A 20,318-nucleotide genomic window follows, 5' to 3' on the forward strand; every position below is an offset into this window, starting at 1 on the left:
CCATGGCCTGCCTGCAGCTCCCCCAGCCCTCCCTGCAGCTCCCCATGGCCTGCCTGCAGCTCCCTGCAGCTCCCCATGGCCTGCTTGCAGCTCCCCATGGCCTGCCTGCCGCTCCCTGCAGCTCCCCCAGCCCTCCCTGCAGCTCCCCATGGCCTGCCTGCAGCACCCTGCAGCTCCCCATGGCCTGCCTGCAGCTCCCCATGGCCTGCCTGCAGCTCCCTGCAGCTCCCCACCCCCTGCCTGCAGCCCCCTGCAGCCTGGCTGCACTCTCCCAGGCCCAGGGCCCAGCCTGCCCAAGGCAGAGCTCACCAGGGGTTGGGTTGGAAGGGACCTTCAAGATCATCCAGTCCCAGCCCCCTGCCATGGTCCAACCAGCCCAGGCTGCTCAGGGCTCACCCAGCCTGGCCTTGAACACCTCCAGGGATGCACAGCCTGCCTGCCAACCTGTCCCAGTCCCTCCTCACCCTCCCCAGCAGCAAACACCATCAGGGTCCTCAGCACAGCCAGGGACCTGCTGGGCTGGAGGCCCTCTGCCATGAGGCCAGGCTGGGAGGGTTGGGGTTGTGCAGCCTGGGGAAGAGAAGGCTCCAGGAGACCTCCTGATGGCCTTGCAGTGCTTCAAGGGCTGAGCAGGAGCTGGGGACAGAGTTTAGAGCAGGGCCTGTTGGGACAGGCCAAGGGGGGATGGTTTGGGCTCCAAGAGGCAGATTGAGAGTGGAGAGAAGGAGAAATGTTTGGCACTGAGGGTGGGGAGAGCTTGGCCCAGGCTGCCCAGAGAGCTGGGAGCTGCCCCAAGGCTGGCAGCAGTGCAGGTCAGGCTGGCTGGGGCTGTGAGCAGCCTGCTCTGCCTGGGGATGGCCCTGGTCTGGAGGACCTTGGAAGCTGCCTTCCAACCCAACCCAATCCAACCCAATCCAATCCAACCCAATCCAACCCAACCCAACCCATCCCATGATTCCATTTCCTTCCAGGCCATTTCCCTCTCAGCCTCCCTTGGGGAGCAGCCCAAAGGCAGAGAGGAGGCAGAGGCTGTGCTGGGGCTGCCCAGACCCCAGCCAGTCCCAGGCTGAGTTTTCAGCTCTCAGCCTGAGCTTGGATTCCATCCTGCCAGAGCTGCACAGCAGCTTCACACAGCTCCAGCACACAGCAGTGCTGGCTGGGTACCTCCACAGGGAAACTGAGGCAGGGCTGGCTCTGCACTGCTCTGCTGCACTGCTCTCACCCAGCCAAAGCTCCTCCTGCCAGCTCACAGCCTCTCCTCCCAGGAGCTGGGATCAGGCTGTCCCTGGGGCCTGCCCCCACAGCACAGCCGAGCCCTGCTGCCAGCCCCAAGGCCTCTGCAGCTGGGGCTGCCCAGCCTGACACAGGCACTGCAGCACCAGCACTGCCACAGGGAGCCTGGGGATGAGCACTGGGGGCAGGAGAACTGGGGACAGGAGAACTGGGGACAGGAGCAGGGGGGGCAGGAGCAGGGGGACAGGGGCAGGGGGGACAGGGGCAGGGGGGGCAGGGGCAGGGAGGACAGGGGCAGGGCCAGGGGGGACAGGGGCAGGGGGGACAGGGGCTCTGGCTCCATCACTTCTCTGCTCCTCTCCTCCACAGCTGCCTCCTGAGCACTTCCAGCCCTCCCCACAGCCACCAGCCCCAGCTCCCCACACCCCAGCTGCTCCCAGGTGACAGCAGGGGGGTGGCTGTGCCCCAGGGGAGGTCCCCACAGCAGCTAAATCCACCTGACTGCTCCTGAGGCCTTGGGCTGCCTCAGCCTCCTCAGGGACCTCTGACAAGTGGCTCCAGCCCCTCCTGGAGCAGCCCTTCCTCTCCTGGGGCTCCTCCAGCCTCGTCCTCTCCTGCCCCACCACCTCCTCGGTGCCTGCCTGCAGAAGGTGACCACAGCAGGCTGGAGATGGCCACAGCCAGCTGGGCCAGGCCCTGCTGCCACGCTGGAGGTGGCCACCCAGGCCAGAGCTGGCCCTCCTGCTGCCCTGCCAGCAGCACCATGCAGCAGCTGAGCTCTCCTCCTGCATGGCAGGAGACAGCCCTGAGCCCAGCAGCAGGAGGAGCTGGAGGCAGAGCAGGGTGCAGGCTGGCTCCTGTGCTGCTGCCCTTGCTGGATGCCAGGCTGCCTGCTGGAGCTGGGCAAGGTGGTGGCAGGAGGGGGCAGAGCATTCAGCAGGGGGTTGGCACAGCCTGCCCTGGGCTGCTGGGGCTGTGTCTTGTCTCAGGCTACTTCTGCTCCAAATGTGGCACTCTGGGGGGGTTGGGACCTTGAGCCATGCCCCAGCAAGGGCTAGCAGGCCCTGGGCTGCCCCCTTCGTGGCTGTGCTGGCACCACCCCAGAGCTGGGCACCTGGCCTGGGGTCAGTGCAGCAGGCAGGCAGCAGGAACTGCAGGGAGGGCTCCAGGAGGCAGAGCTGGCCCTGGCATGCAGGCAGGGGGCAGGCCCTGTGCTGGCCCCACAGCCCCCCAGGTTTCTGGGCACTTCTGCAGCTCCACAAGGCACAGTGTGCACAAGCAGCTCAAGCTGAAGACCTTTCTGTCCCCCCCAGCAGCAGCTGGCACAGAGAGCAGGAGCAGGAAGCAGAACCTGAGGGATCTGGCTCCATGTCTGGGCCAAGGAGCAGCAGGACAGCCTGGGAGAGCCTCCTCACTGAGGGGTTTGGTGCAAGAACACCAAAGCTGGGGCAGAGGTGGGAAGGGCCTCATCCCACCTCACCCCAAAGGACCTTCTGATTCCTCCATCCCAAGGAGGAACCCCCTGGATTTCCACCCCTCCTCAAGGCAGCAAAACCCTCCCAGCCTGGAGGGACTCAGCTCCCAGCCTGGAGGGACTCAGCTCCCCAGGGATGCATCCAAGCCCCAGCAGGAGGCAGGGATGGGAGTGCCTGAGGGAAGAGCAAGTGGAGACATCCCCCTGGGCTTGTGGCAAGGGTCTGAAACTGTCCACAGGGCATCCTGCTCAGCAGCCTGCACAAGCATGGAATTGAGGGGGGGCCACAATGCATCCCAGGCACGGGAGAGAGCCTGAGCCCACCAGGGGACCTCCCACCACTCACACTGGGAAGTGCAGAGAGCACTGGGGTGGCCTGGAGCCAGCAGGCAGCACAGCAGCCCCCAGCTCTGCATTGTCACCACTGCCAGAGGCCCCAGGAGCTGCAGGGAGCCTTCCTCAAGCTCCAGAGGCTGCCCAGAGGGGAAAGATCTCATGAAGTGATGCTGAAGATCTGAGCAAGCAGCAGGGAAAGCCAGGCAGGAGTCCCCTGCCTCACCCAAAGGAGGCTCTCAGACGTGGCTGGGGCACCTCAGGGAGTCTGCAGATGGCATCAGGCTGGGTGAGAACTGATCTGCTGCAGCCTGGGAGGCTCTGCAGAGGGTCCTGGCCAGGCTGGAGCCATGGTGAGGCCAATGGGATGAGGCTCAACAAGGCCAAGGGCTGGGTCCTGACCTTGGGTCACAACCACCCCAGGAAGGCTCCAGGCTGGGGGCAGAGTGGCTGCAAAGTGCCCAGCAGGAAGGGCCCTGGGGGTGCTGGGTGCCAGCAGCTGGAGAGGAGCCAGGGAGTGCCCAGGGGGGCAAGGAGGGCAGCAGCAGCCTGGCCTGGAGCAGCAGTGGGGTGGGCAGCAGGAGCAGGGCAGGGAGTGTGCCCCTGGGCTGGGCACTGGGGAGGCCACAGCTGGAAGCCTGGGCTCAGGGTTGGGCTCTGACTGCCAGAAGGACTTTGAGGGCTGGAGCAGGGCCAGAGAAGGGCAAGAGAGCTGGGGAAGGGTCTGGAGAGCAGGGCTGGGGAGGAGCAGCTGAGGCAGCTGGGGGGGTTGAGGCTGGGGCAGAGGAGGCTGAGGGAGAGCTCATTGCTCTCTGCAGCTCCTGAGAGGAGGCTGGAGCCAGGAGGGGGTTGGGCTCTGCTCCCTAGGAACAAGTGATGGCAGGAGAGGAAATGGCCTCAGGGTGCCCCAGGGGAGGCTCAGGTTGGCCATGAGGAACAATTTCCTCCTGGGAAGGTTTGTCCAGGCCTGGCCCAGGCTGCCCAGGGCAGTGGTGCAGTCCCCAGCCCTGGAGGGTTCCAGAGCCCTGGAGCTGTGGTGCTGAGGACCACAGGTGGTGCCCTGGGGGTGCCCTGGCAGTGCTGCTTTGCACTCAAAGAGCTTTAAGCTCTCATCCAACCTCAACCCCTCCATGATCCCCTAACAGCCCTGCCCTGGGCTTGGTTTCCCTGAGCCAGCTCTGAGGTGCAGGGCTGGCAGGGCCATGGCCCTGTGGAAGCTGAGCCCTGCCTGCTGCACATGTGCCCCCACCCCCCACCCCTGCAGGGCCCACGGGGGAGCTTCTGCAGCCTCTGATCACCTTGGTGGCCTCCTCTGGAGCCTCTCCAGCAGCTCCAGGTCCTTCCTGTGCTGGGGCCCAGAGCTGGAGGCAGTGCTGCAGGTGGGGGCAGAGCAGAGCAGAGGGGCAGAATCCCCTCCCTGTGCTGCTGCTCTCCCTGCTCTGGCTGCAGCTCAGCACTCAGCTGGCTCTGGGCTGCCAGGGCCCAGTGCTGGCTCCTGGGCAGTTTGTCAGCACCTGACCCCCCCAAGGCCTTCTCCTGCAGGCTGCTCTCAGCCACTCCTGCCCCAGGCTGGGTCTGTGCCCTGCCCCAGCTGCACTGTTGAGCTTCCTGAGGTTGCCTTGGGCCCAGCTCTGCAGCCTGCCCAGGTCCCTCTGGATGGATCTCTCCCCTCCAGGGGTGCCCACACAGCTTGGTGCCATCTCAGATGTGCTCAGGGTGCCTCTGGTGCCAGTGCCCACCCCTGAGGGGCACAGCAGCCCAGGGCTTGCCAGAGGTCCCTCTGCAGGGAGCACTCCAGCTCAGGAGTCTTGGGCAAAGGGGAAGGCAGCAGAACACCAAAGCCTTCCCTCATGGAGCTCCAGCAGCAGGGTCCCCCCCCCACCTGCCCTCAGCCACCCCAGAACCCTCTGGCTGGCAGCAGGCTCCAGCTCCAAGTGCAGTGGGGGCCCTGGGGAGGATCTCAAGGCCCTCCTGACCCTCAGGGTTTCTTCCAGCCCAGGGGGAAGGTCTCCTTGCCCCCTGAAGCAGACAGAGGTTCAGCAGTGGTTGCTCATGGCCTTGGGCTCCCAAGCAGGCACCTCCAAGGCTGGAATAGAAGCCACAGCCCTGCCCTCACCCCCAGAACCCAAGGCCCAGGCAGCCTGGGCTGCAGCCCTCAGTGCCCCACATCAGCTCTCTGGGAATCAGACTGCAGGGCTTGGAAGGGACCCCTGAGATCATCCCCAGCCCCCTGCCAGGGCAGCAGCACCCAGGGCTGGGGAAGGGCTCTGGGGAAGGGCTCTGGGGAAGGGCTCTGGGGAAGGGCTCTGGGGAAGGGCCTCCATGCCCAACCAAAGCACCTAACCCCAGCAGCTGGAGTGCCCCCAGCCCCTGCCAGCCCAGAGCTCTGCCCTGCCCCAGCCCCTGCCAGCCCAGAGCTCTGCCCTGCCTCAGCCCCTGCCAGCCCAGAGCTCTGCCCTGCCCCAGCCCCAGCCCAGAGCTCTGCCCTGCCCCAGCCCCAGCCCAGAGCTCTGCCCTGCCCCAGCCCCTGCCCAGAGCTCTGCCCTGCCCCAGCCCCTGCCCAGAGCTCTGCCCTGCCCCAGCCCCTGCCCAGAGCTCTGCTCTGCCCCAGCCCCAGCCCAGACTCTGCCCTGCCCCAGCCCCTGCCAGCCCAGAGCTCTGCCCTGCCCCAGCCCAGAGCTCTGCCCTGCCCCAGCCCCAGCCCAGAGCTCTGCCCTGCCCCAGCCCAGAGCTCTGCCCTGCCCCAGCCCAGAGCTCTGCCCTGCCCCAGCCCCTGCCAGCCCAGAGCTCTGCTCTGCCCCAGCCCCTGCCAGCCCAGAGCTCTGCTCTGCCCCAGCCCCTGCCAGCCCAGAGCTCTGCTCTGCCCCAGCCCCTGCCAGCCCAGAGCTCTGCTCTGCCCCAGCCCCTGCCAGCCCAGAGCTCTGCCCTGCCCCAGCCCCTGCCCAGAGCTCTGCCCTGCCCCAGCCCCAGCCCAGAGCTCTGCCCTGCCCCAGCCCCAGCCCAGAGCTCTGCTCTGCCCCAGCCCCTGCCCAGAGCTCTGCCCTGCCCCAGCCCCTGCCCAGAGCTCAGCCCTGCCCCAGCCCCAGCCCAGAGCTCTGCCCTGCCCCAGCCCCAGCCCAGAGCTCTGCTCTGCCCCAGCCCCAGCCCAGAGCTCTGCCCTGCCCCAGCCCAGGCTCCTCAGGAAGCTCTTAGCTTCCCCTTTTGGTTCCAGGTGCAGGGGAAAGCCAGACAGGACAGCTCTGGGGTAGCAGCACAGGGCTGGGCTTCACAACTGCCACTGGCATTAGGTCAAGGAGCAGAGGACATGCTGGGAAGGTCCTGTGGGATCTGCACAGGCTCTGGGAGGTCTCCCCTGATGGACCCACAGCCCCTGGGCTGGCTCCAACCACAGCCCCTGGCAAAGGGGGGCTAGGGCCACAAACACCCCAGGGCTGAGCTGAGGAGCACAAGGCAAGGAGGCCTCTTGCCCCTCCATGACCTCTCCCACCAGATGAGAGCACCCCAGGGCCATGGCAGCACAGCACTGGGGGAGCTGCTCCTGCCCCAGGCACACAGCCCCTGCCTGGCTGGAGCACAATCAGGCACAAGCTGTCCCCAGGCCCCAGCCCTGGCTGCTGCTGCTCAGCAAGAGACAAAAAATTCTGGGTTTCAATTTAGTTATTTTTGGTGCCAGGACCTAATTTGGGAGCTGAGTTACCTTGGTAGGACAAAGCAAGGCCCTCAGAGACTCTGTGAGCGTGCCAGGGGAGCTGGCACTGCTGTGCTGATCTCAGCACTGACCTGGCAGGAGCCTGGGGCAGGACTGGCAGCTGGGCCCTGGCTGATTCCTCAGCAGCTGCCAGGACCTCAGCCCCAGCTCCAGAGCCCCAGCCCAATGAGCTCTGGAAGAAGGGAGTTGGACCTAGGGGAAGCCACAGCCTTGCTCCATGGTGAGAACATTCCTCTACCCCTCCCTGGAGGTGCTGCAGGCCAGGCTGGATGAGGCCTTGAGCAGCCTGGGCAGGTGGGAGGTGTCCCTGCCCATGCAGGGGGCTGGAGTGGATGAGCTCTGAAGTCCCTTCCAAGCCAACCCATTCCATCAGGCTCTGACTCCATCTGGCAAGGAGGACATCAAGAGAGGCTTCCCAGAGCCTGGGCACAGCCCTCCAGGACAGGGCCAAGGCTGCAGCTCTGCAGAGGGATCCAGCAGAGGACAGGACAAGGCTGCCCCCTTGGCTCTGCCCAGCATGGGCCCTCCAGAGGCAAGGCTGGGGAGAAGCCTCCTGCTGCCACCTGGAAAGCTGGAAGGGAGCATGGAGAGCCCAGGGACAGCCCAGGGGCAAAGCAACAGGGCAGGAAGGGGAGACCTTTGCTGGCTTCACGCTCACAGGGCACAGGGATGGTCCTCATCACCCTGGCACCAGCAGGGAGCAAGGCAAGATGGTGCAGGACCAGAAGGAAGAGACACAGAGTCCAACCCTGAGCCCTGCACTGCCCCAGCACCACCCCCCCATGGCCCTCAGCACCACCCCCCATGGCCCTCAGCACCACAGCTCCAGGGCTCTGGAACCCCTCCAGGGCTGGGGACTGCACCACTGCCCTGGGCAGCCTGGGCCAGGCCTGGACAAACCTTCCCAGGAGGAAATTGTTCCTCATGGCCAACCTGAGCCTCCCCTGGGGCAACCTGAGGCCATTTCCTCTCCTCCCATCACTTGTTCCTAGGGAGCAGAGCCCAACCCCCACCTGGCTCCAGCCTCCTCTCAGGAGCTGCAGAGAGCAATGAGCTCTCCCTCAGCCTCCTCTGCTCCAGCCTCAACCCCCCCAGCTCCCTCAGCTGCTCCTCCCCAGCCCTGCTCTCCAGACCCTTCCCCAGCTCTCTTGCCCTTCTCTGGCCCTGCTCCAGCCCTCAAAGTCCTTCTGGCAGTCAGAGCCCAACCCTGAGCCCAGGCTTCCAGCTGTGGCCTCCCCAGTGCCCAGCCCAGGGGCACACTCCCTGCCCTGCTCCTGCTGGGCCAGGGGGAAGCCCTCACTCACTCACTCACTCTCCAGCTGCAGAGGAACACAAAGCCACAGCTGATGGTGCTGCAGGACCTGCTGTGGAGACCTCAGGTGGGAAAGGAGCTCTCTCCTCAGCCAGGAGCTCCTCAGGCAGCCAGAGGCACAGGACACCAGGGGCTCCCTCTGGCTCAAGGCCACGAGGACATGGAGGAAGCAGCCCTGGAGGAAGCATCCCCACACACTTGTTCTGTTCTCCTCTTCCTCAAGCATCTGCCATGGATGCAGACAGGATCTGAGGCCAGATGGAGCTGGGCTGGACCAGGTCAGGCCGTTCTTGGAGCTCCTGCTGGTGCCAGGCTCCTGCTGGTGCCAGGCCCCTGCTGGTGCCAGGCCCCAGGCACACTGGGGATATTCCTCTGAGCAGCTGGCAGCAGGGAGCAGAACCAGGACAGGATCCCTCCAGCTATGGATCAGGACCTTTCTGGGGCAGGCTGGAGGAGCAGCAGAGCCTCTGCAGTGAGCTCAGCAGGAAAACCCACAGGGACATCAACCACTTGGGGGCCAGGCTGGAGGAGGCCTGCAGCAGCCTGGGCCAGGGGGGAGTGCTCCTGCAGGCTGGAGCTGGGTGGCCTCTGAGCTCCCTTCCAACCCAACCCATTCTTGGCTGGGTGCTGCCAAGCAGGGCAGCCCAGGAGCATGCACAGGCTCCCTCCCTTCCCCTGCCTGTCCTGGGACAGGCTGCAACAGGGAATGCTTGGGGTGATGGCTCTCAGGCTGGGCCTCCACAAAGCCTCCCAGGGCCAGGGCTGTGGCATGGATGGATGGGAAGGAGCCTCAAAGATCAGCCAGGTCATGGGCAGGGCCACCTCCCCCCAGAGCTCAGCCAGCCTGGCCTTTGGCATCTCCAGGGAGGGGGCATCCATGCCCCCCTGAGCAACAGGCCTCCAGAGATGCCACTGCTGCCAGACCCCTTCCCCCCCCAGACCTCAGCCCTGCTCACCACCCACAGACACACAGGAGCTTCCCCACCTGCAGGCAGGGGCCTGGAGAGCCAGCACTGCCACCCTGCCTGGCCCCTCAGCACCCACAGAGCTGCCCTGCTTCAGCTGTGCCCCCCCAGAGGAAGCCCCAAGGCAGCAGCCAGGCCTGGCTGTGCCCCACAGTGCCCCCAGCGAAGGCTGAGCTGGGAGCTGCTCTGGGCTGCTCCCTGCCCTACATTCCAGGAGCAGGCAGGGTGGCAGAATGAGGCAGCCTTGATGGAGATGCTGCTGGCAAAGGCCTTGCTTCCTGCCTGGGGGTGGGGGAAAGGAAGGAGCTGGAAAAGCCTTTCCCTCCCCAGCTCCCTCCTTGCAGCCCTGCTGCCAGAGCTCAGCCCCTGGCGGGGGAGCCCCTGGGGGAGCAGGGCTGGAGCCCCTGGGGGAGTGGGGAAGCAGGGCTGGAGCCCCTGGGGGGGTGGGGAAGCAGGGCTGGAGCCCCTGGGGGGGTGGGGAAGCAGGGCTGGAGCCCCTGGGGGGGTGGGGAAGCAGGGCTGGAGCCCCTGGGGGGGTGGGGAAGCAGGGCTGGAGCCCCTGGGGGGGTGGGGAAGCAGGGCTGGAGCCCCTGGGGGGGTGGGGAAGCAGGGCTGGAGCCCCTGGGGGGGGAGCTGGGCTGGAGCCCCTGGGGGGGGGGAGCTGGGCTGGGACTGTGCAGCAGGAAGCAGCCAGGGCAAGGGGGTCAGGGGCTGGGGCTGCCTCCTCCTGCTCCCCGCTGCTTTCGGGGGGCTGCAGTGCCCCCTAGGGGTGCGGAAGGCAACTGAAGCCCTTTGCCTTTGTCCTACTTCGAGCCAGCAGCGCTGCCGGGGGGGCTCTGCAGCCAGCCCCTTCCCCACACAGCCCTGCCGGGGGGGGCTCTGCAGCCAGCCCCTTCCCCTCACAGCCCTGCCGGGGGGGCTCTGCAGCCAGCCCCTTCCCCACAGCCCTGCCGGGGGGGCTCTGCAGCCAGCCCCTTCCCCACACAGCCCTGCCGGGGGGGCTCTGCAGCCAGCCCCTTCCCCACACAGCCCTGCCGGGGGGGGCTCTGCAGCCAGCCCCTTCCCCTCACAGCCCTGCCGGGGGGGCTCTGCAGCCAGCCCCTTCCCCACACAGCCCTGCCGGGGGGGGCTCTGCAGCCAGCCCCTTCCCCTCACAGCCCTGCCGGGGGGGCTCTGCAGCCAGCCCCTTCCCCTCACAGCCCTGCCGGGGGGGCTCTGCAGCCAGCCCCTTCCCCACACAGCGCTGCCGGGGGGGAGGATCCTGTCCCACCGCAGCGCCTGGGGCAGCAGGGAGCAGCAGAGGAGGAGAAGGAACAGTGGGAGGTAGGCAGCTGGGCTCTGCTGAAGTGGCTTCCTTGCCTTGAGATCATTGAGGCCAGCCCTGAGCCCTGCACTGCCCCAGCACCACCCCCCCATGGCCCTCAGCACCACCCCCCCATGGCCCTCAGCACCACAGCTCCAGGGCTCTGGAACCCCTCCAGGGCTGGGGGCTGCACCACTGCCCTGGGCAGCCTGGGACAGGCCTGGACAAACCTTCCCAGGAGGAAATTGTTCCTCATGGCCAACCTGAGCCTCCCCTGGGGCACCCTGAGGCCATTTCCTCTCCTCCCATCACTTGTTCCTAGGGAGCAGAGCCCAGCCCCCACCTGGCTCCAGCCTCCTCTCAGGAGCTGCAGAGAGCAATGAGCTCTCCCTCAGCCTCCTCTGCCCCAGCCTCAACCCCCCCAGCTGCCTCAGCTGCTCCTCCCCAGCCCTGCTCTCCAGACCCTTCCCCAGCTCTCTTGCCCTTCTCTGGCCCTGCTCCAGCCCTCAAAGTCCTTCTGGCAGTCAGAGCCCAACCCTGACCCCAGGCTTCCAGCTGTGGCCTCCCCAGTGCCCAGCCCAGGGGCACACTCCCTGCCCTGCTCCTGCTGCCCACCCCACTGCTGCTCCAGGCCAGGCTGCTGCTGCCCTCCTTGCCCCCCTGGGCACTCCCTGGCTGCTCTCCTGCTGCTGGCACCCAGCACCCCCAGGGCCTTTCCTGCTGGGCACTTTGCAGCAGCTCTGCCCCCAGCCTGGAGCCTTCCTGGGGTGAGGTTCTGCTCCTTGTCACAGAGCAGCACAGATGTGTTCTGCATTCAGTGTCACTTCTGCAGGCTGCAGAACAGCACCCAGGAGCCTGCAGCCTGCCAGAGCTCCACACAGCCAAAAGGTATGAGGCAAGAGCACAGCAAGCAAGGACTGCAGGGGCACAAGTCCAGGGCAGCCTCAGCTCCCAGCTCCACAGCTGGCACTGGGCTGAAAGAGACCTTCCAAGGTCATCTTGTTCACCTCCCCTGCCCCTGGATCAGGCTGCCCAGGGCCACCTTGAGCCTGATCCTGAGTGGCTGCAGGGATGGGGCCTCCAGCACAGCCCTGGGCAGCCTGTTCCAGGGTCTCACCACCCTCATGGTGCAGAACTCCTCCTGCTGCCCAACCTAACTCTGCCCTGCTCCAGTTTCACACCACTGTCCCTGGGCCTGGCACTCCCAGCCCTTGTGCAGAGTCCCTCCCCAGCTCTCCTAGAGCCCTTCAGGCACTGGGAGGCTGCTCTGAGGTCTCCCTGGAGCCTTCTCTCCTTCAGACTGGACAGCCCCAACTCTTCAACATCTCTGTGGGGGCCCTGAGCCTCTCCTCCTCCTCCCTCTGGGGGCTAAAGCTGGCCTGGAAACACAGGGAGCAGCCCTGCCTGCCCTGCCAGGGCTTTGGCTGGCTGCTGGTTCTGTGCTGGCAGAGGGGTCAGAGTGACAGCCCTGGGGACAAGCCTCCTGTCACAGCTCCAGCACAGGCAGCAGGATGTGGCTGCTTCAGGTGATCTCATTTTTGGCTTCTGGCTCATTTTCCTCCTGCAGGATGTGCCTCAGATGGGTTGAGCTAAGCACCAGCCCTGCTCCTCCTCCCCTCCTCAGGTACTCAGCAGGGGCCTTGGCTGGGCAGAACCCTTCCCCTTTCACCCCATGGCTCAGCTCCTCCTCTGTGCTCAAGCTGCAGGCTCTGAGTGCCCCACTGCTGCCATCCAGCATCCCACTGCACACCCTGGCCCCCAGACCACCCCTGCCCCACACCAAGGGCTGCCAACCATTCAGGTCTTAGCTGCACATCCTCTCCACCCCTCAGGGCCAGGCCAGGCCTCCCAGCAGCTTATTGTCACCACTGGAGTAAAAGCAGCCCAGAGGACAGGAGTGGGCAGCCCAGGCCAGCAGGGAGAGAGCACAGCACAGCCCCAGCTGTGAGCACTGGGGGTGGCTTGGCCACAGTGTGGGGCTCTGGCCAAGAGAGACACCAAGAAAGCCAGGAGGAGACAGGGATGTGCCACAGCCAAGGTGGCCCAGGAAGGACAACCAAAGCCTGCAGAGGACCCCAGGGAAAGGACTCAGAGGCTGTGGCACCCTCTGGGGCTCACTGCCAGCTGCTCAGGGATGAACTGGGTCAGTCCCAGACACCCTCAAAGGGCTTTGAACAAGAAGAGCTTTGTGCAAACCAAGGCTGCCCAGCCCTGCTTGCAGCTGGGGAGGCTGCTGAAGGAGCACAGCAGAAGGGGAAACTCTACAGCCCTCGACTGAGCTCCAAAGCCAGCCCTGCTCTGAGCTGGCCCAGAGGCCTCTGCAGGTCTCTGGACCCAGTTTGTGCTGCCTGTGTCTGCTGCCACACAGCCAGGCCTGGCTGCACCCCCAGGCAGGTGCTGTGGGAGCTGCAGGCTGGCTGCTGGCCCTGCCTGTCTGCCACAAAAGGCTCACAGGATGGTGCCACCCCCCAGGGCAGTGCCAGACAGGACCAGCAGACAGAGCTGTGACATCAGCCCAGCTGCACCACAGCAGGGACACCAGGAGGAGCCACACAGACCAGACCAGCTCTGCAAGGACTGCCCCAGGGATGTGCCAGCAGGGAACCACCAAAGCCCCCCCGGGGCACCAGACCCTGCCCTCCCCTGGGGCTCACCCAGACCCCTGCCCAGAGTGCCCCCAGAGGAGGACAACCCCCTGAGAAGCCAAGACAGAGACCCCCCTGCAGGGCTTGGCCAAGGGAAAGCAAGAGCCTTACGTGGGCAGCTGTGGGGGCTGGGGCTGGGGCTGGGGCTGGGCAGCAGCCCCCAGGGGCTCCGGGCCCGCAGCCAGCTCCGGGGCGTCCCCAGCCCCGGCCGGCGCCGCGCTGGGCTCCACTGTCGTCTCCACCTCGATCTCCTGGGCTGCTGGGGACAGCTTCACCCTCTCAGCATCTGCAGCAGCCTCCTCTTCCTCCTCCTTCTTCCTGAGCTTGGCCTCCAGCTCCTGGCGCCTCCTCTCGTCGTCCTGCCTGGCCATGCGGTCGAAGGCTCTGAAGGCCTGAAGGGGAAGCGGCAAAGGAGAGGTCAGCGATGTGCCCCCAGGCCCTGCCCCCCTCACTCTGCAACCAAAGCAGCCAGAAGTGCCACAGCCATGCTCAGCACCCCAGAGCCTGAGCCCCTGGCAGCTGTTCTGAAACCAGCCTCGGGTCAGGCCCTGGCAGCTGAGCTCACATCAGCCCAGGAAGGGCTGCCCCAGGGACAGGACAGCACTGAGCTCCTGCTCCTGGCAGGGAGAGGACTCCAGGGGAGCCATCCCCCCCCCCCAGCCTCCCCTTGCCAGCATCCCAGGCTCCCCTGCAAGCCCACAGCTCAGACCAAACCTCCAGGGCCCCAGCAGGATGAGCTGCAGCAGGGGAAGCTGTGGGACAGCTTGCCTGGTGCTGGCTGAGCTCAGACAGCCTGGGAGCTCACTCAGCTGAGCAGAGCAAGCAGAGTCACCTCAGAGCTGCCTGATTCAGGCCACAGCCATGCACTGGTGCAGAGAACAGCCAGAGGTGTGGCAGGCAACCAGGTCACTGCCCAGGCCTCCAGCAGCCAGGGCCAGCCAGGCCTGCAGGTTCCTTCCAGCCAACCCACTCTGTTTGCTGCCTCCTTTGCAGTTACTTCTACTCACCACCCAGCCCCCAGCAGCCAGCCCCCAGCAGGCAGCAGCCAGCTCCCAGCTCCTTCTCCCCAGCCAAAGGCCAAGCTCAGGCCAGCCCCAGCCAAAGGCCAAGCTCAGGCCAGCCCCATGCAGAGCCTTCAAACTGGGTTGCAACCAAGCCAGGCCCTCCCAAACCACCCCTCAGACACAGCTCCTTGTGGCTGAAGCCTCGGCCCTCAAAACAGTCTCCAGGAGGACACGAGGAAGGTCTTCCACCATCACTGCCCTCTGCAGCCCGAGACCCCTCTGGGTCCCCCACTCACCCCACAGTGAGGGCTGCCCCAGGACTTTCTCATGCCATCAGCCACTGCAAGGGGGAGGGCAGGGAGCTGCCACCAGCCTGAGCAGAGGGCTGAGCACAGCCTCACCCCTGGCTTTAGGAGCTTGATTGCTCCCTGCTAATAATGACAGAGCAGAGCAGCCCTGGGTCAGGGAGGGCCAGCGGCAGCCCCAGCCCCAGCTCCAGCCCCAGCCCCGGAGCAAAGCCCGGAGCAGCTACCCGCAGGGCTCCCGGGGCCCTGCCTGCCTCTGGCCGCCCCGCACAGCGCTCCCTGCACTCCCTGCCTGCCCCTGGCCGCCCCGCACAGGGCTCCCTGCCTGCCCCTGGCCGCCCCGCACAGGGCTCCCTGCGCTCCCTGCCTGCCCCTGGCCGCCCCGCACAGGGCTCCCTGCGCTCCCTGCGCTCCCAGCTCAAGGCAGCAGCTCCCCAGGGTCCTGCCCCGGCCCCGTGCCGCCGGCTGCCCTCACCAGCCGGGGCGCTCCGGCTCTCGCCGTGGGACTCCGGCAGTCCCTACCTGCCCCCAGGGCTCCTCACCCTCCAGGGGCGACCCTTCCCAGCCGACCTGCCGGGACGCCTCCTCCGCCCCCGCTGCGGGCGAGGCCGGTACCGGGGGGCTGCGATGCTGCCCGGGCCCCGCTCCCGTTCTCCCCCTCCCGCATCTCTACCGCAGCCGTCCCAGAGCAGAGCCTGGCGAGCTGCGCCCGGCCGCGGGGTCACGGCTCGGCGGAGGCAAACACGGCTGGTGCGGCCCGGGCACGGCAGCGGCCGCCCGGGGAAGGCAGCGGCCGCCCGGGGAAGGCAGCGGCCGCCCGGGGAAGGCAGCGGCCGCCCGGGGAAGGCAGCGGCCGCCCGGGGAAGGCAGCGGCCGCCCGGGGAAGGCAGCGGCCGCCCGGGGACGGCAGCGGCCGCCCGGGGACGGCAGCGGCCGCCCGGGGACGGCAGCGGCCGCCCGGGGACGGCAGCGGCCGCCCGGGGACGGCAGCGGCCGCCCGGGGACGGCAGCGGCCGCCCGGGGACGGCAGCGGCCGCCCGGGGACGGCAGCGGCCGCCCGGGGACGGCAGCGGCAGCCCGGGGACGGCAGCGGCAGCCCGGGGACGGCAGCGGCAGCCCGGGGACGGCAGCGGCAGCCCGGGGACGGCAGCGGCAGCCCGGGGACGGCAGCGGCAGCCCGGGGACGGCAGCGGCAGCCCGGGGACGGCAGCGGCAGCCCGGGGACGGCAGCGGCAGCCCGGGGACGGCAGCGGCAGCCCGGGGACGGCAGCGGCAGCCCGGGGACGGCAGCGGCAGCCCGGGGAAGGCAGCGGCCGCCGGGACCTCCGCCTCCCACCGGCAGCCGGCGCGGCCGGGCCCCGCCACCGCCACCGCTCGCCAAGGCTCGGCAGCCCCGCGCGGGAGCAGCAGGTACCTGCAGGGTCATGGCCTGTGCCGCGCCGGGCGGGAAGCCCAGGCGGTCTCCGGGCCGCAGCAGCAGCCGGTAGAAGTCGGTCTTGCGGTAGAGGAAGCCGAAGAGGACGCGCAGGAACTCCTCCACGTTGCCGACGTGCTGCAGGATGCCCAGCAGCGCCTGGTCGTACATGTCGGTGAGCGTGGCCGCGGGCTCCATGGCGGCTCCCGGCCCCGGCTGTCACGGCGACGGCCCCCGGGCCCGCTTCCGGTGCGCTCGCGCCGGCCCCTTCCGCCTCCGCTTCCGCCCCGCGCCCTGCCCCGCGCCCCGCGCGCCGGCCCGCCCGCAACCCGCCCCACGAACAGAGGTTCCGCGGCGCCCCCGGCCCCGAGGCCGGCACCGGAGCGCCCAACCCCCCCCCGCACCCCGCAGCGCTCCCTCCTGCTCCTCCCTCTGCGCCCCCCCCCCCCGAGCAGCCCAGCGCCCACAGCGGCGCCCATGGGAGCCCTGCTCCGCTCAGCACCCCGGGGACACTGCTCCCCCAGAGAGAGGATAATGATCTCCCGAGGGGGAGTGTGGGCAGCAGGGCAAGGGAGGCTCTCCTGCCCCTCTGCCCTGCCCTGGGGAGGCCACAGCTGCACTCCTGGCTCCAGCTCTGGGCTCCCCACTTGCAGAGCCTGGGAAGGGCTGGGGAGAGTCCAGGGCAGGCTGGGAAGCTGCTGAGGGGCCTGGAGCAGCTCTGGCAGCAGCAAAGGCTGAGAGCCCTGGGGCTGAGAGCCTGCAGAAGAGCAGCCCCAGAGGGCAGCTGAGCAATGCTCAGCAAGAGCTGAAGGAGCTGGGGGGGGCAAGAGGCTGGGGCCAGGCTCTGCTGAGTGGTGCCCAGGGCCAGGGCAAGGGGCAGAAAGTGGCAGCCAGGAGATGCCAGCTGGAGAGGAGGAGAAAGTAGTTTGGTGTGAGGGTGCTGGAGGCCTGGAGCAGGCTGCCCAGAGAGGTTGTGGAGTCTGCTCTGGAGAGCTTCCAACCCCCCCTGGGCACTGTGCCCCTGGGCAAGCTGTTGTGGGTGCCCTGCTGGAGCAGGGCCTGGGCTGGGTGAGCTCTGCAGGTCACTTCCAACCCCTCCATGCTGGGACTCCGTGATTCTGTGCCCGGCAGGCAGTTGGGGGTTACCGGGCGGGCAGAAGCATAAGGAGTTGTCCCTGCCACGGCGGTGGGTCAGGGTGGGGAAGCTTTGGGACAGTGCTCGGGGGGGGTCCGTCCCCATGGCCGCCCTCCCGCTGGGTCCTGCCCCAACCACCGCCAGCATTCCCCACGCCAGGAACGGCGATGGCTTCCCGGCCCCACGCTAGAGCCCCCGGTGCCGGTGTCCCTTGGTTGGGTGCCGTTTGCTCGGGGGCAGAGCGCGGGCGGCGGTGGCTGCTGCGAGCCGCCAGGGGGCGCCATGGCCCCAGCAGAGCAGGAGCCCTGGCGGGGCGGAAGGGGAAGTGGCGCACGAGGGCGCATGGCGGCCGGGCCCGGCGCGGGGGGGGAGGCAGCCCCGGGGCAGCTCCGCGCCTAGGGCTGAGGCGCCGCAGGGCTCCTGCCGGCGCTGGGCCTCTGCTGCCGCGCGCAGGCCACAGCGGCGAGGCAGGGCCTGAAGGCCACAGCGGCGAGGCAGGGCCTCCCGCGGGGCAGCGCCGGGCTGGGCAGCACAGACCTGGGCAGCACAGACCTGGGCAGCGCCGGGCTGGGCAGCGCAGACCTGGCCGCAGCTGCCCCAGGCTGGGGCTTCTCTGTCTGCCGGCAGCAGCCTCTGCCGGCTCTTAACGCTGTCTGCGCTCCCTGCCCGCCCCGCACACCGCAGTGCTGCCCGGTGTCGGTGTCGGTGCCGGGACGGGGGTGCCGGGCTGGGGGTGCCGGGGCGGGGGTGCCAGGCTGGGGGTGCCAGGGCGGGGGTGCCAGGCTGGGGGTGCCGGGGTGGGGGTGCCAGGCTGGGGGTGCCGGGCTGGGGGTGCCGGGGCGGGGGGTGCCAGGCTGGGGGTGCCAGGGCGGGGGTGCCAGGCTGGGGGTGCCAGGCCTCGCTGCCGTGCCGAGGCCTTGGGGCTGATGCAGAGGCCAGGCCAGGGGGGTCCTGGTCACGCCGGCTGCAGGGCCGCAGCGAGGCCTGGGGCTTTGGGATGGGCCAGGCTTTGGGATGGGATGGGCTTTGGGATGCTGCAGGCTTTGGGATGCTCCAGGCTTTGGGATGCGCCAGGCTTTGGGATGCTGCAGGCTTTGGGATGGGCTTTGGGATGCTCAGGGCTTTGGGATGCTCCAGGCTTTGGGATGGGCTTTGGGATGCTCAGGGCTTTGGGATGCTCCAGGCTTTGGGATGGGCTTTGGGATGCTGCAGGCTTTGGGATGCTGCAGGCTTTGGGATGCTGCAGGCTTTGGGATGCTGCAGGCTTTGGGATGCTGCAGGCTTTGGGATGGGCTTTGGGATGCTGCTGGCTTTGGGATGCTGCAGGCTTTGGGATGCTGCAGGCTTTGGGATGGGCTTTGGGATGCTGCAGGCTTTGGGATGCTCGCAGGTCATGGCTGTCCCTGAGCTGCTCGTGGGAGCGCTCTGCTGGCATCTGCTCTCTGCAAAGTTGGACTCCTCCAGGAGGAGATTCTACAGGTCCAGAGATTCCTAACTGCCGAGAGAGCAACTCCTCAGTGCTGGCATCCGGGCTGGGGGCCCCTGGGATCCACTGCCAGGGGTTCTCAGCCACATTCTCGCTGGCAGAGCTGCACCATGGACCTTCCCCCTGCATCCAGTGGGCCAGCTCCCCCTCCTGTGAGCAGCCTGCCCCCACTGCTGCAGCCTGGGACTCTGTGCAGAGTGCCACTGATGCCAGAGATAGCCCAACTTTGGGAGCAGAGCAAAGGCCCTGACAGAGTGAAAGAGCTGGGAAGCTCCCAGCCCCCCTTAACCCTTTCCCTCCCCAGGAGAAGCTGGGAGGCTGAACTGAAGGGAACAGGTGGAGCCCCCACATCCCCTCCTGGGAGCCCCCAGCGAGTCCTTAGCAGGCAACAGCCAGGGCACATCCTGGCACTGCCACCATGGCAGCTGCTCCCACACAGCCCCGAGGCCCCCCCCGAGCCCCTGCAGCCTCTTGTACTGCCCAAACCTGCCCCCTGGGCAGGGGCTGACCCTGCAGCCTGGGGACCCTCTGGGGGAGGAGCAGAGGTGACCCCCTGCCCTGGCTCCTGTCTCTCTTCCAGGTGCAGCCACCCTGTGCCCGCTGCTGGAGCAGCCCTTGCCCACAGCCTGGGCACTCCTGGCGGGAGGGAGGCACCCCAGGACCCCCCAGCAGTTGTGGCAGCCCTGTGGCTCTGGCACCTTCAGCAGCCCAAACCCCCCAGGGCCGAGTCACTGCCAGCCTTTAGGGCAGGCCTCCCCCTCCCCCTCCCCTGTCCCCTTCCCCAGGGGAAGCAGCCCCTTGGCAGCCAGGACAGACAGAGCCCTGCAGGACTCATGGACACAGCCCCACAGGCAGAGCAGCAGCAGAGCCCCTGGGACACAGACACGGCTGGGGGGGCACATACCCCCACAACAAGGTCTGCAAGGCTGTGGTGCTGGACACTCCTGGTGTCCCCTCCAGCAGGGCCAGGGCTGGCTGCAGAGCCCTGCCCAGGCCCTGCCACGCTCAGCTCTGCAGCCAGCTTTGCCTCCCTGCCACAGCCACAAAGGCCCAGATCCAGCTGGTGATGGACAGGGAGGGAGCTGCAGGCAGGGACCCTCCCTCTGGCTGCACCTTGGGCAGGGCAAGAGCAGCAGTGGGGGGTGAGGGTGGCAGTGAGAACAGAAGCAGATCAGCAGCCAGCAGCTGCCTACAGCTCAGCTCTCTCTGGCCAAGTCCCAGCACAGCTCCACAGCCTGGGGCTGAGGCAGGTCCTGGATCCTTCGGGAAGCAGCCTGGCTGCAGCTGTGCAGTCAGGACCCCCCTGGGGCACCCCCAGTGCCAGGGCTTGAGGGGCTGCTCCAGAAGGATGCAGTGAGGGGCAGTGGGGCAGGTGTCCCCCCAGACAGCAGCACTGGAGCCTTCTGGGGAGCTGAGGGACAGGAGCCCCCTCCCTGCCCCCTCCCTGGAGGTGCTCAAGGCTCGGCTGGATGAGGGCAGCCACGTCTGGCTGGGAGGTGTCCCTGCCCATGGCAGTGGGTTAGAGATGAGCTCTGGGGTCCCTCCCAGCCTGAGCCATGCTGTTCCTCCCTGACAGACCTCCAGCCCATGGGGCACCTCGCTCTGGAGACCTTGCTGGTGGTCACCATCTGTGACCACGAGCCCTGAGCTCCCTGGGGTGTGGATGGAGTCCTGTCCTGCAGGCCATTCCCAGTCCTCTTGGGGTCACACAGTCACAGCAAGGTCCTGCCCACCACCTCCCAGGGACACCCCTCAAGGTTGGGGGTCCTCACTGACCACTTGTCACAGGCACTGCCCTTCCCCTGACACCCTGAAGCTCTGAGGTGCCCCTGGCAGCAGCAGCACCACTGCTACGGTGCTGTTCTCCACGTAGCTGAGCAGGACCTTCCCTTGGGGAGCCCCTGGTGACCACCCTGTCAGCTGCATGCCTGCCACAGCACCCAGCCTGACCTCCCTCCTTCCTCCAGGCCCTGAGGTTGGCCTCACAGGTCTGGACTCTC

General features: G+C 67.7%; 1 protein-coding gene across 2 annotated transcripts in view; it reads right to left on the minus strand.

The window, feature by feature from the left end:
• NUDCD3 (NudC domain containing 3) overlaps window positions 1–15,953 on the minus strand; it is a 35,079-nt gene extending 19,126 nt beyond the window's left edge. For both annotated transcript variants that reach the window (XM_068156678.1, XM_068156677.1), the window contains exons 1-2: window positions 15,698–15,953; window positions 13,086–13,366 (exon numbers count right to left, since the gene is read on the minus strand). In XM_068156678.1, coding sequence (XP_068012779.1) covers window positions 13,086–13,366; window positions 15,698–15,895 — 479 coding nt within the window. In that variant the 5' untranslated portion in view covers window positions 15,896–15,953. The remainder of the gene's footprint in view (window positions 1–13,085; window positions 13,367–15,697) is intronic.
• Window positions 15,954–20,318: the final 4,365 nt, after the last annotated feature.

The sequence above is a fragment of the Melanerpes formicivorus genome, unplaced genomic scaffold (genome assembly GCF_026170545.1).
Source record: "Melanerpes formicivorus ecotype bairdi unplaced genomic scaffold, bMelFor1.0.p_v2 SCAF_34, whole genome shotgun sequence".
Lineage (NCBI taxonomy): Eukaryota > Metazoa > Chordata > Aves > Piciformes > Picidae > Melanerpes > Melanerpes formicivorus.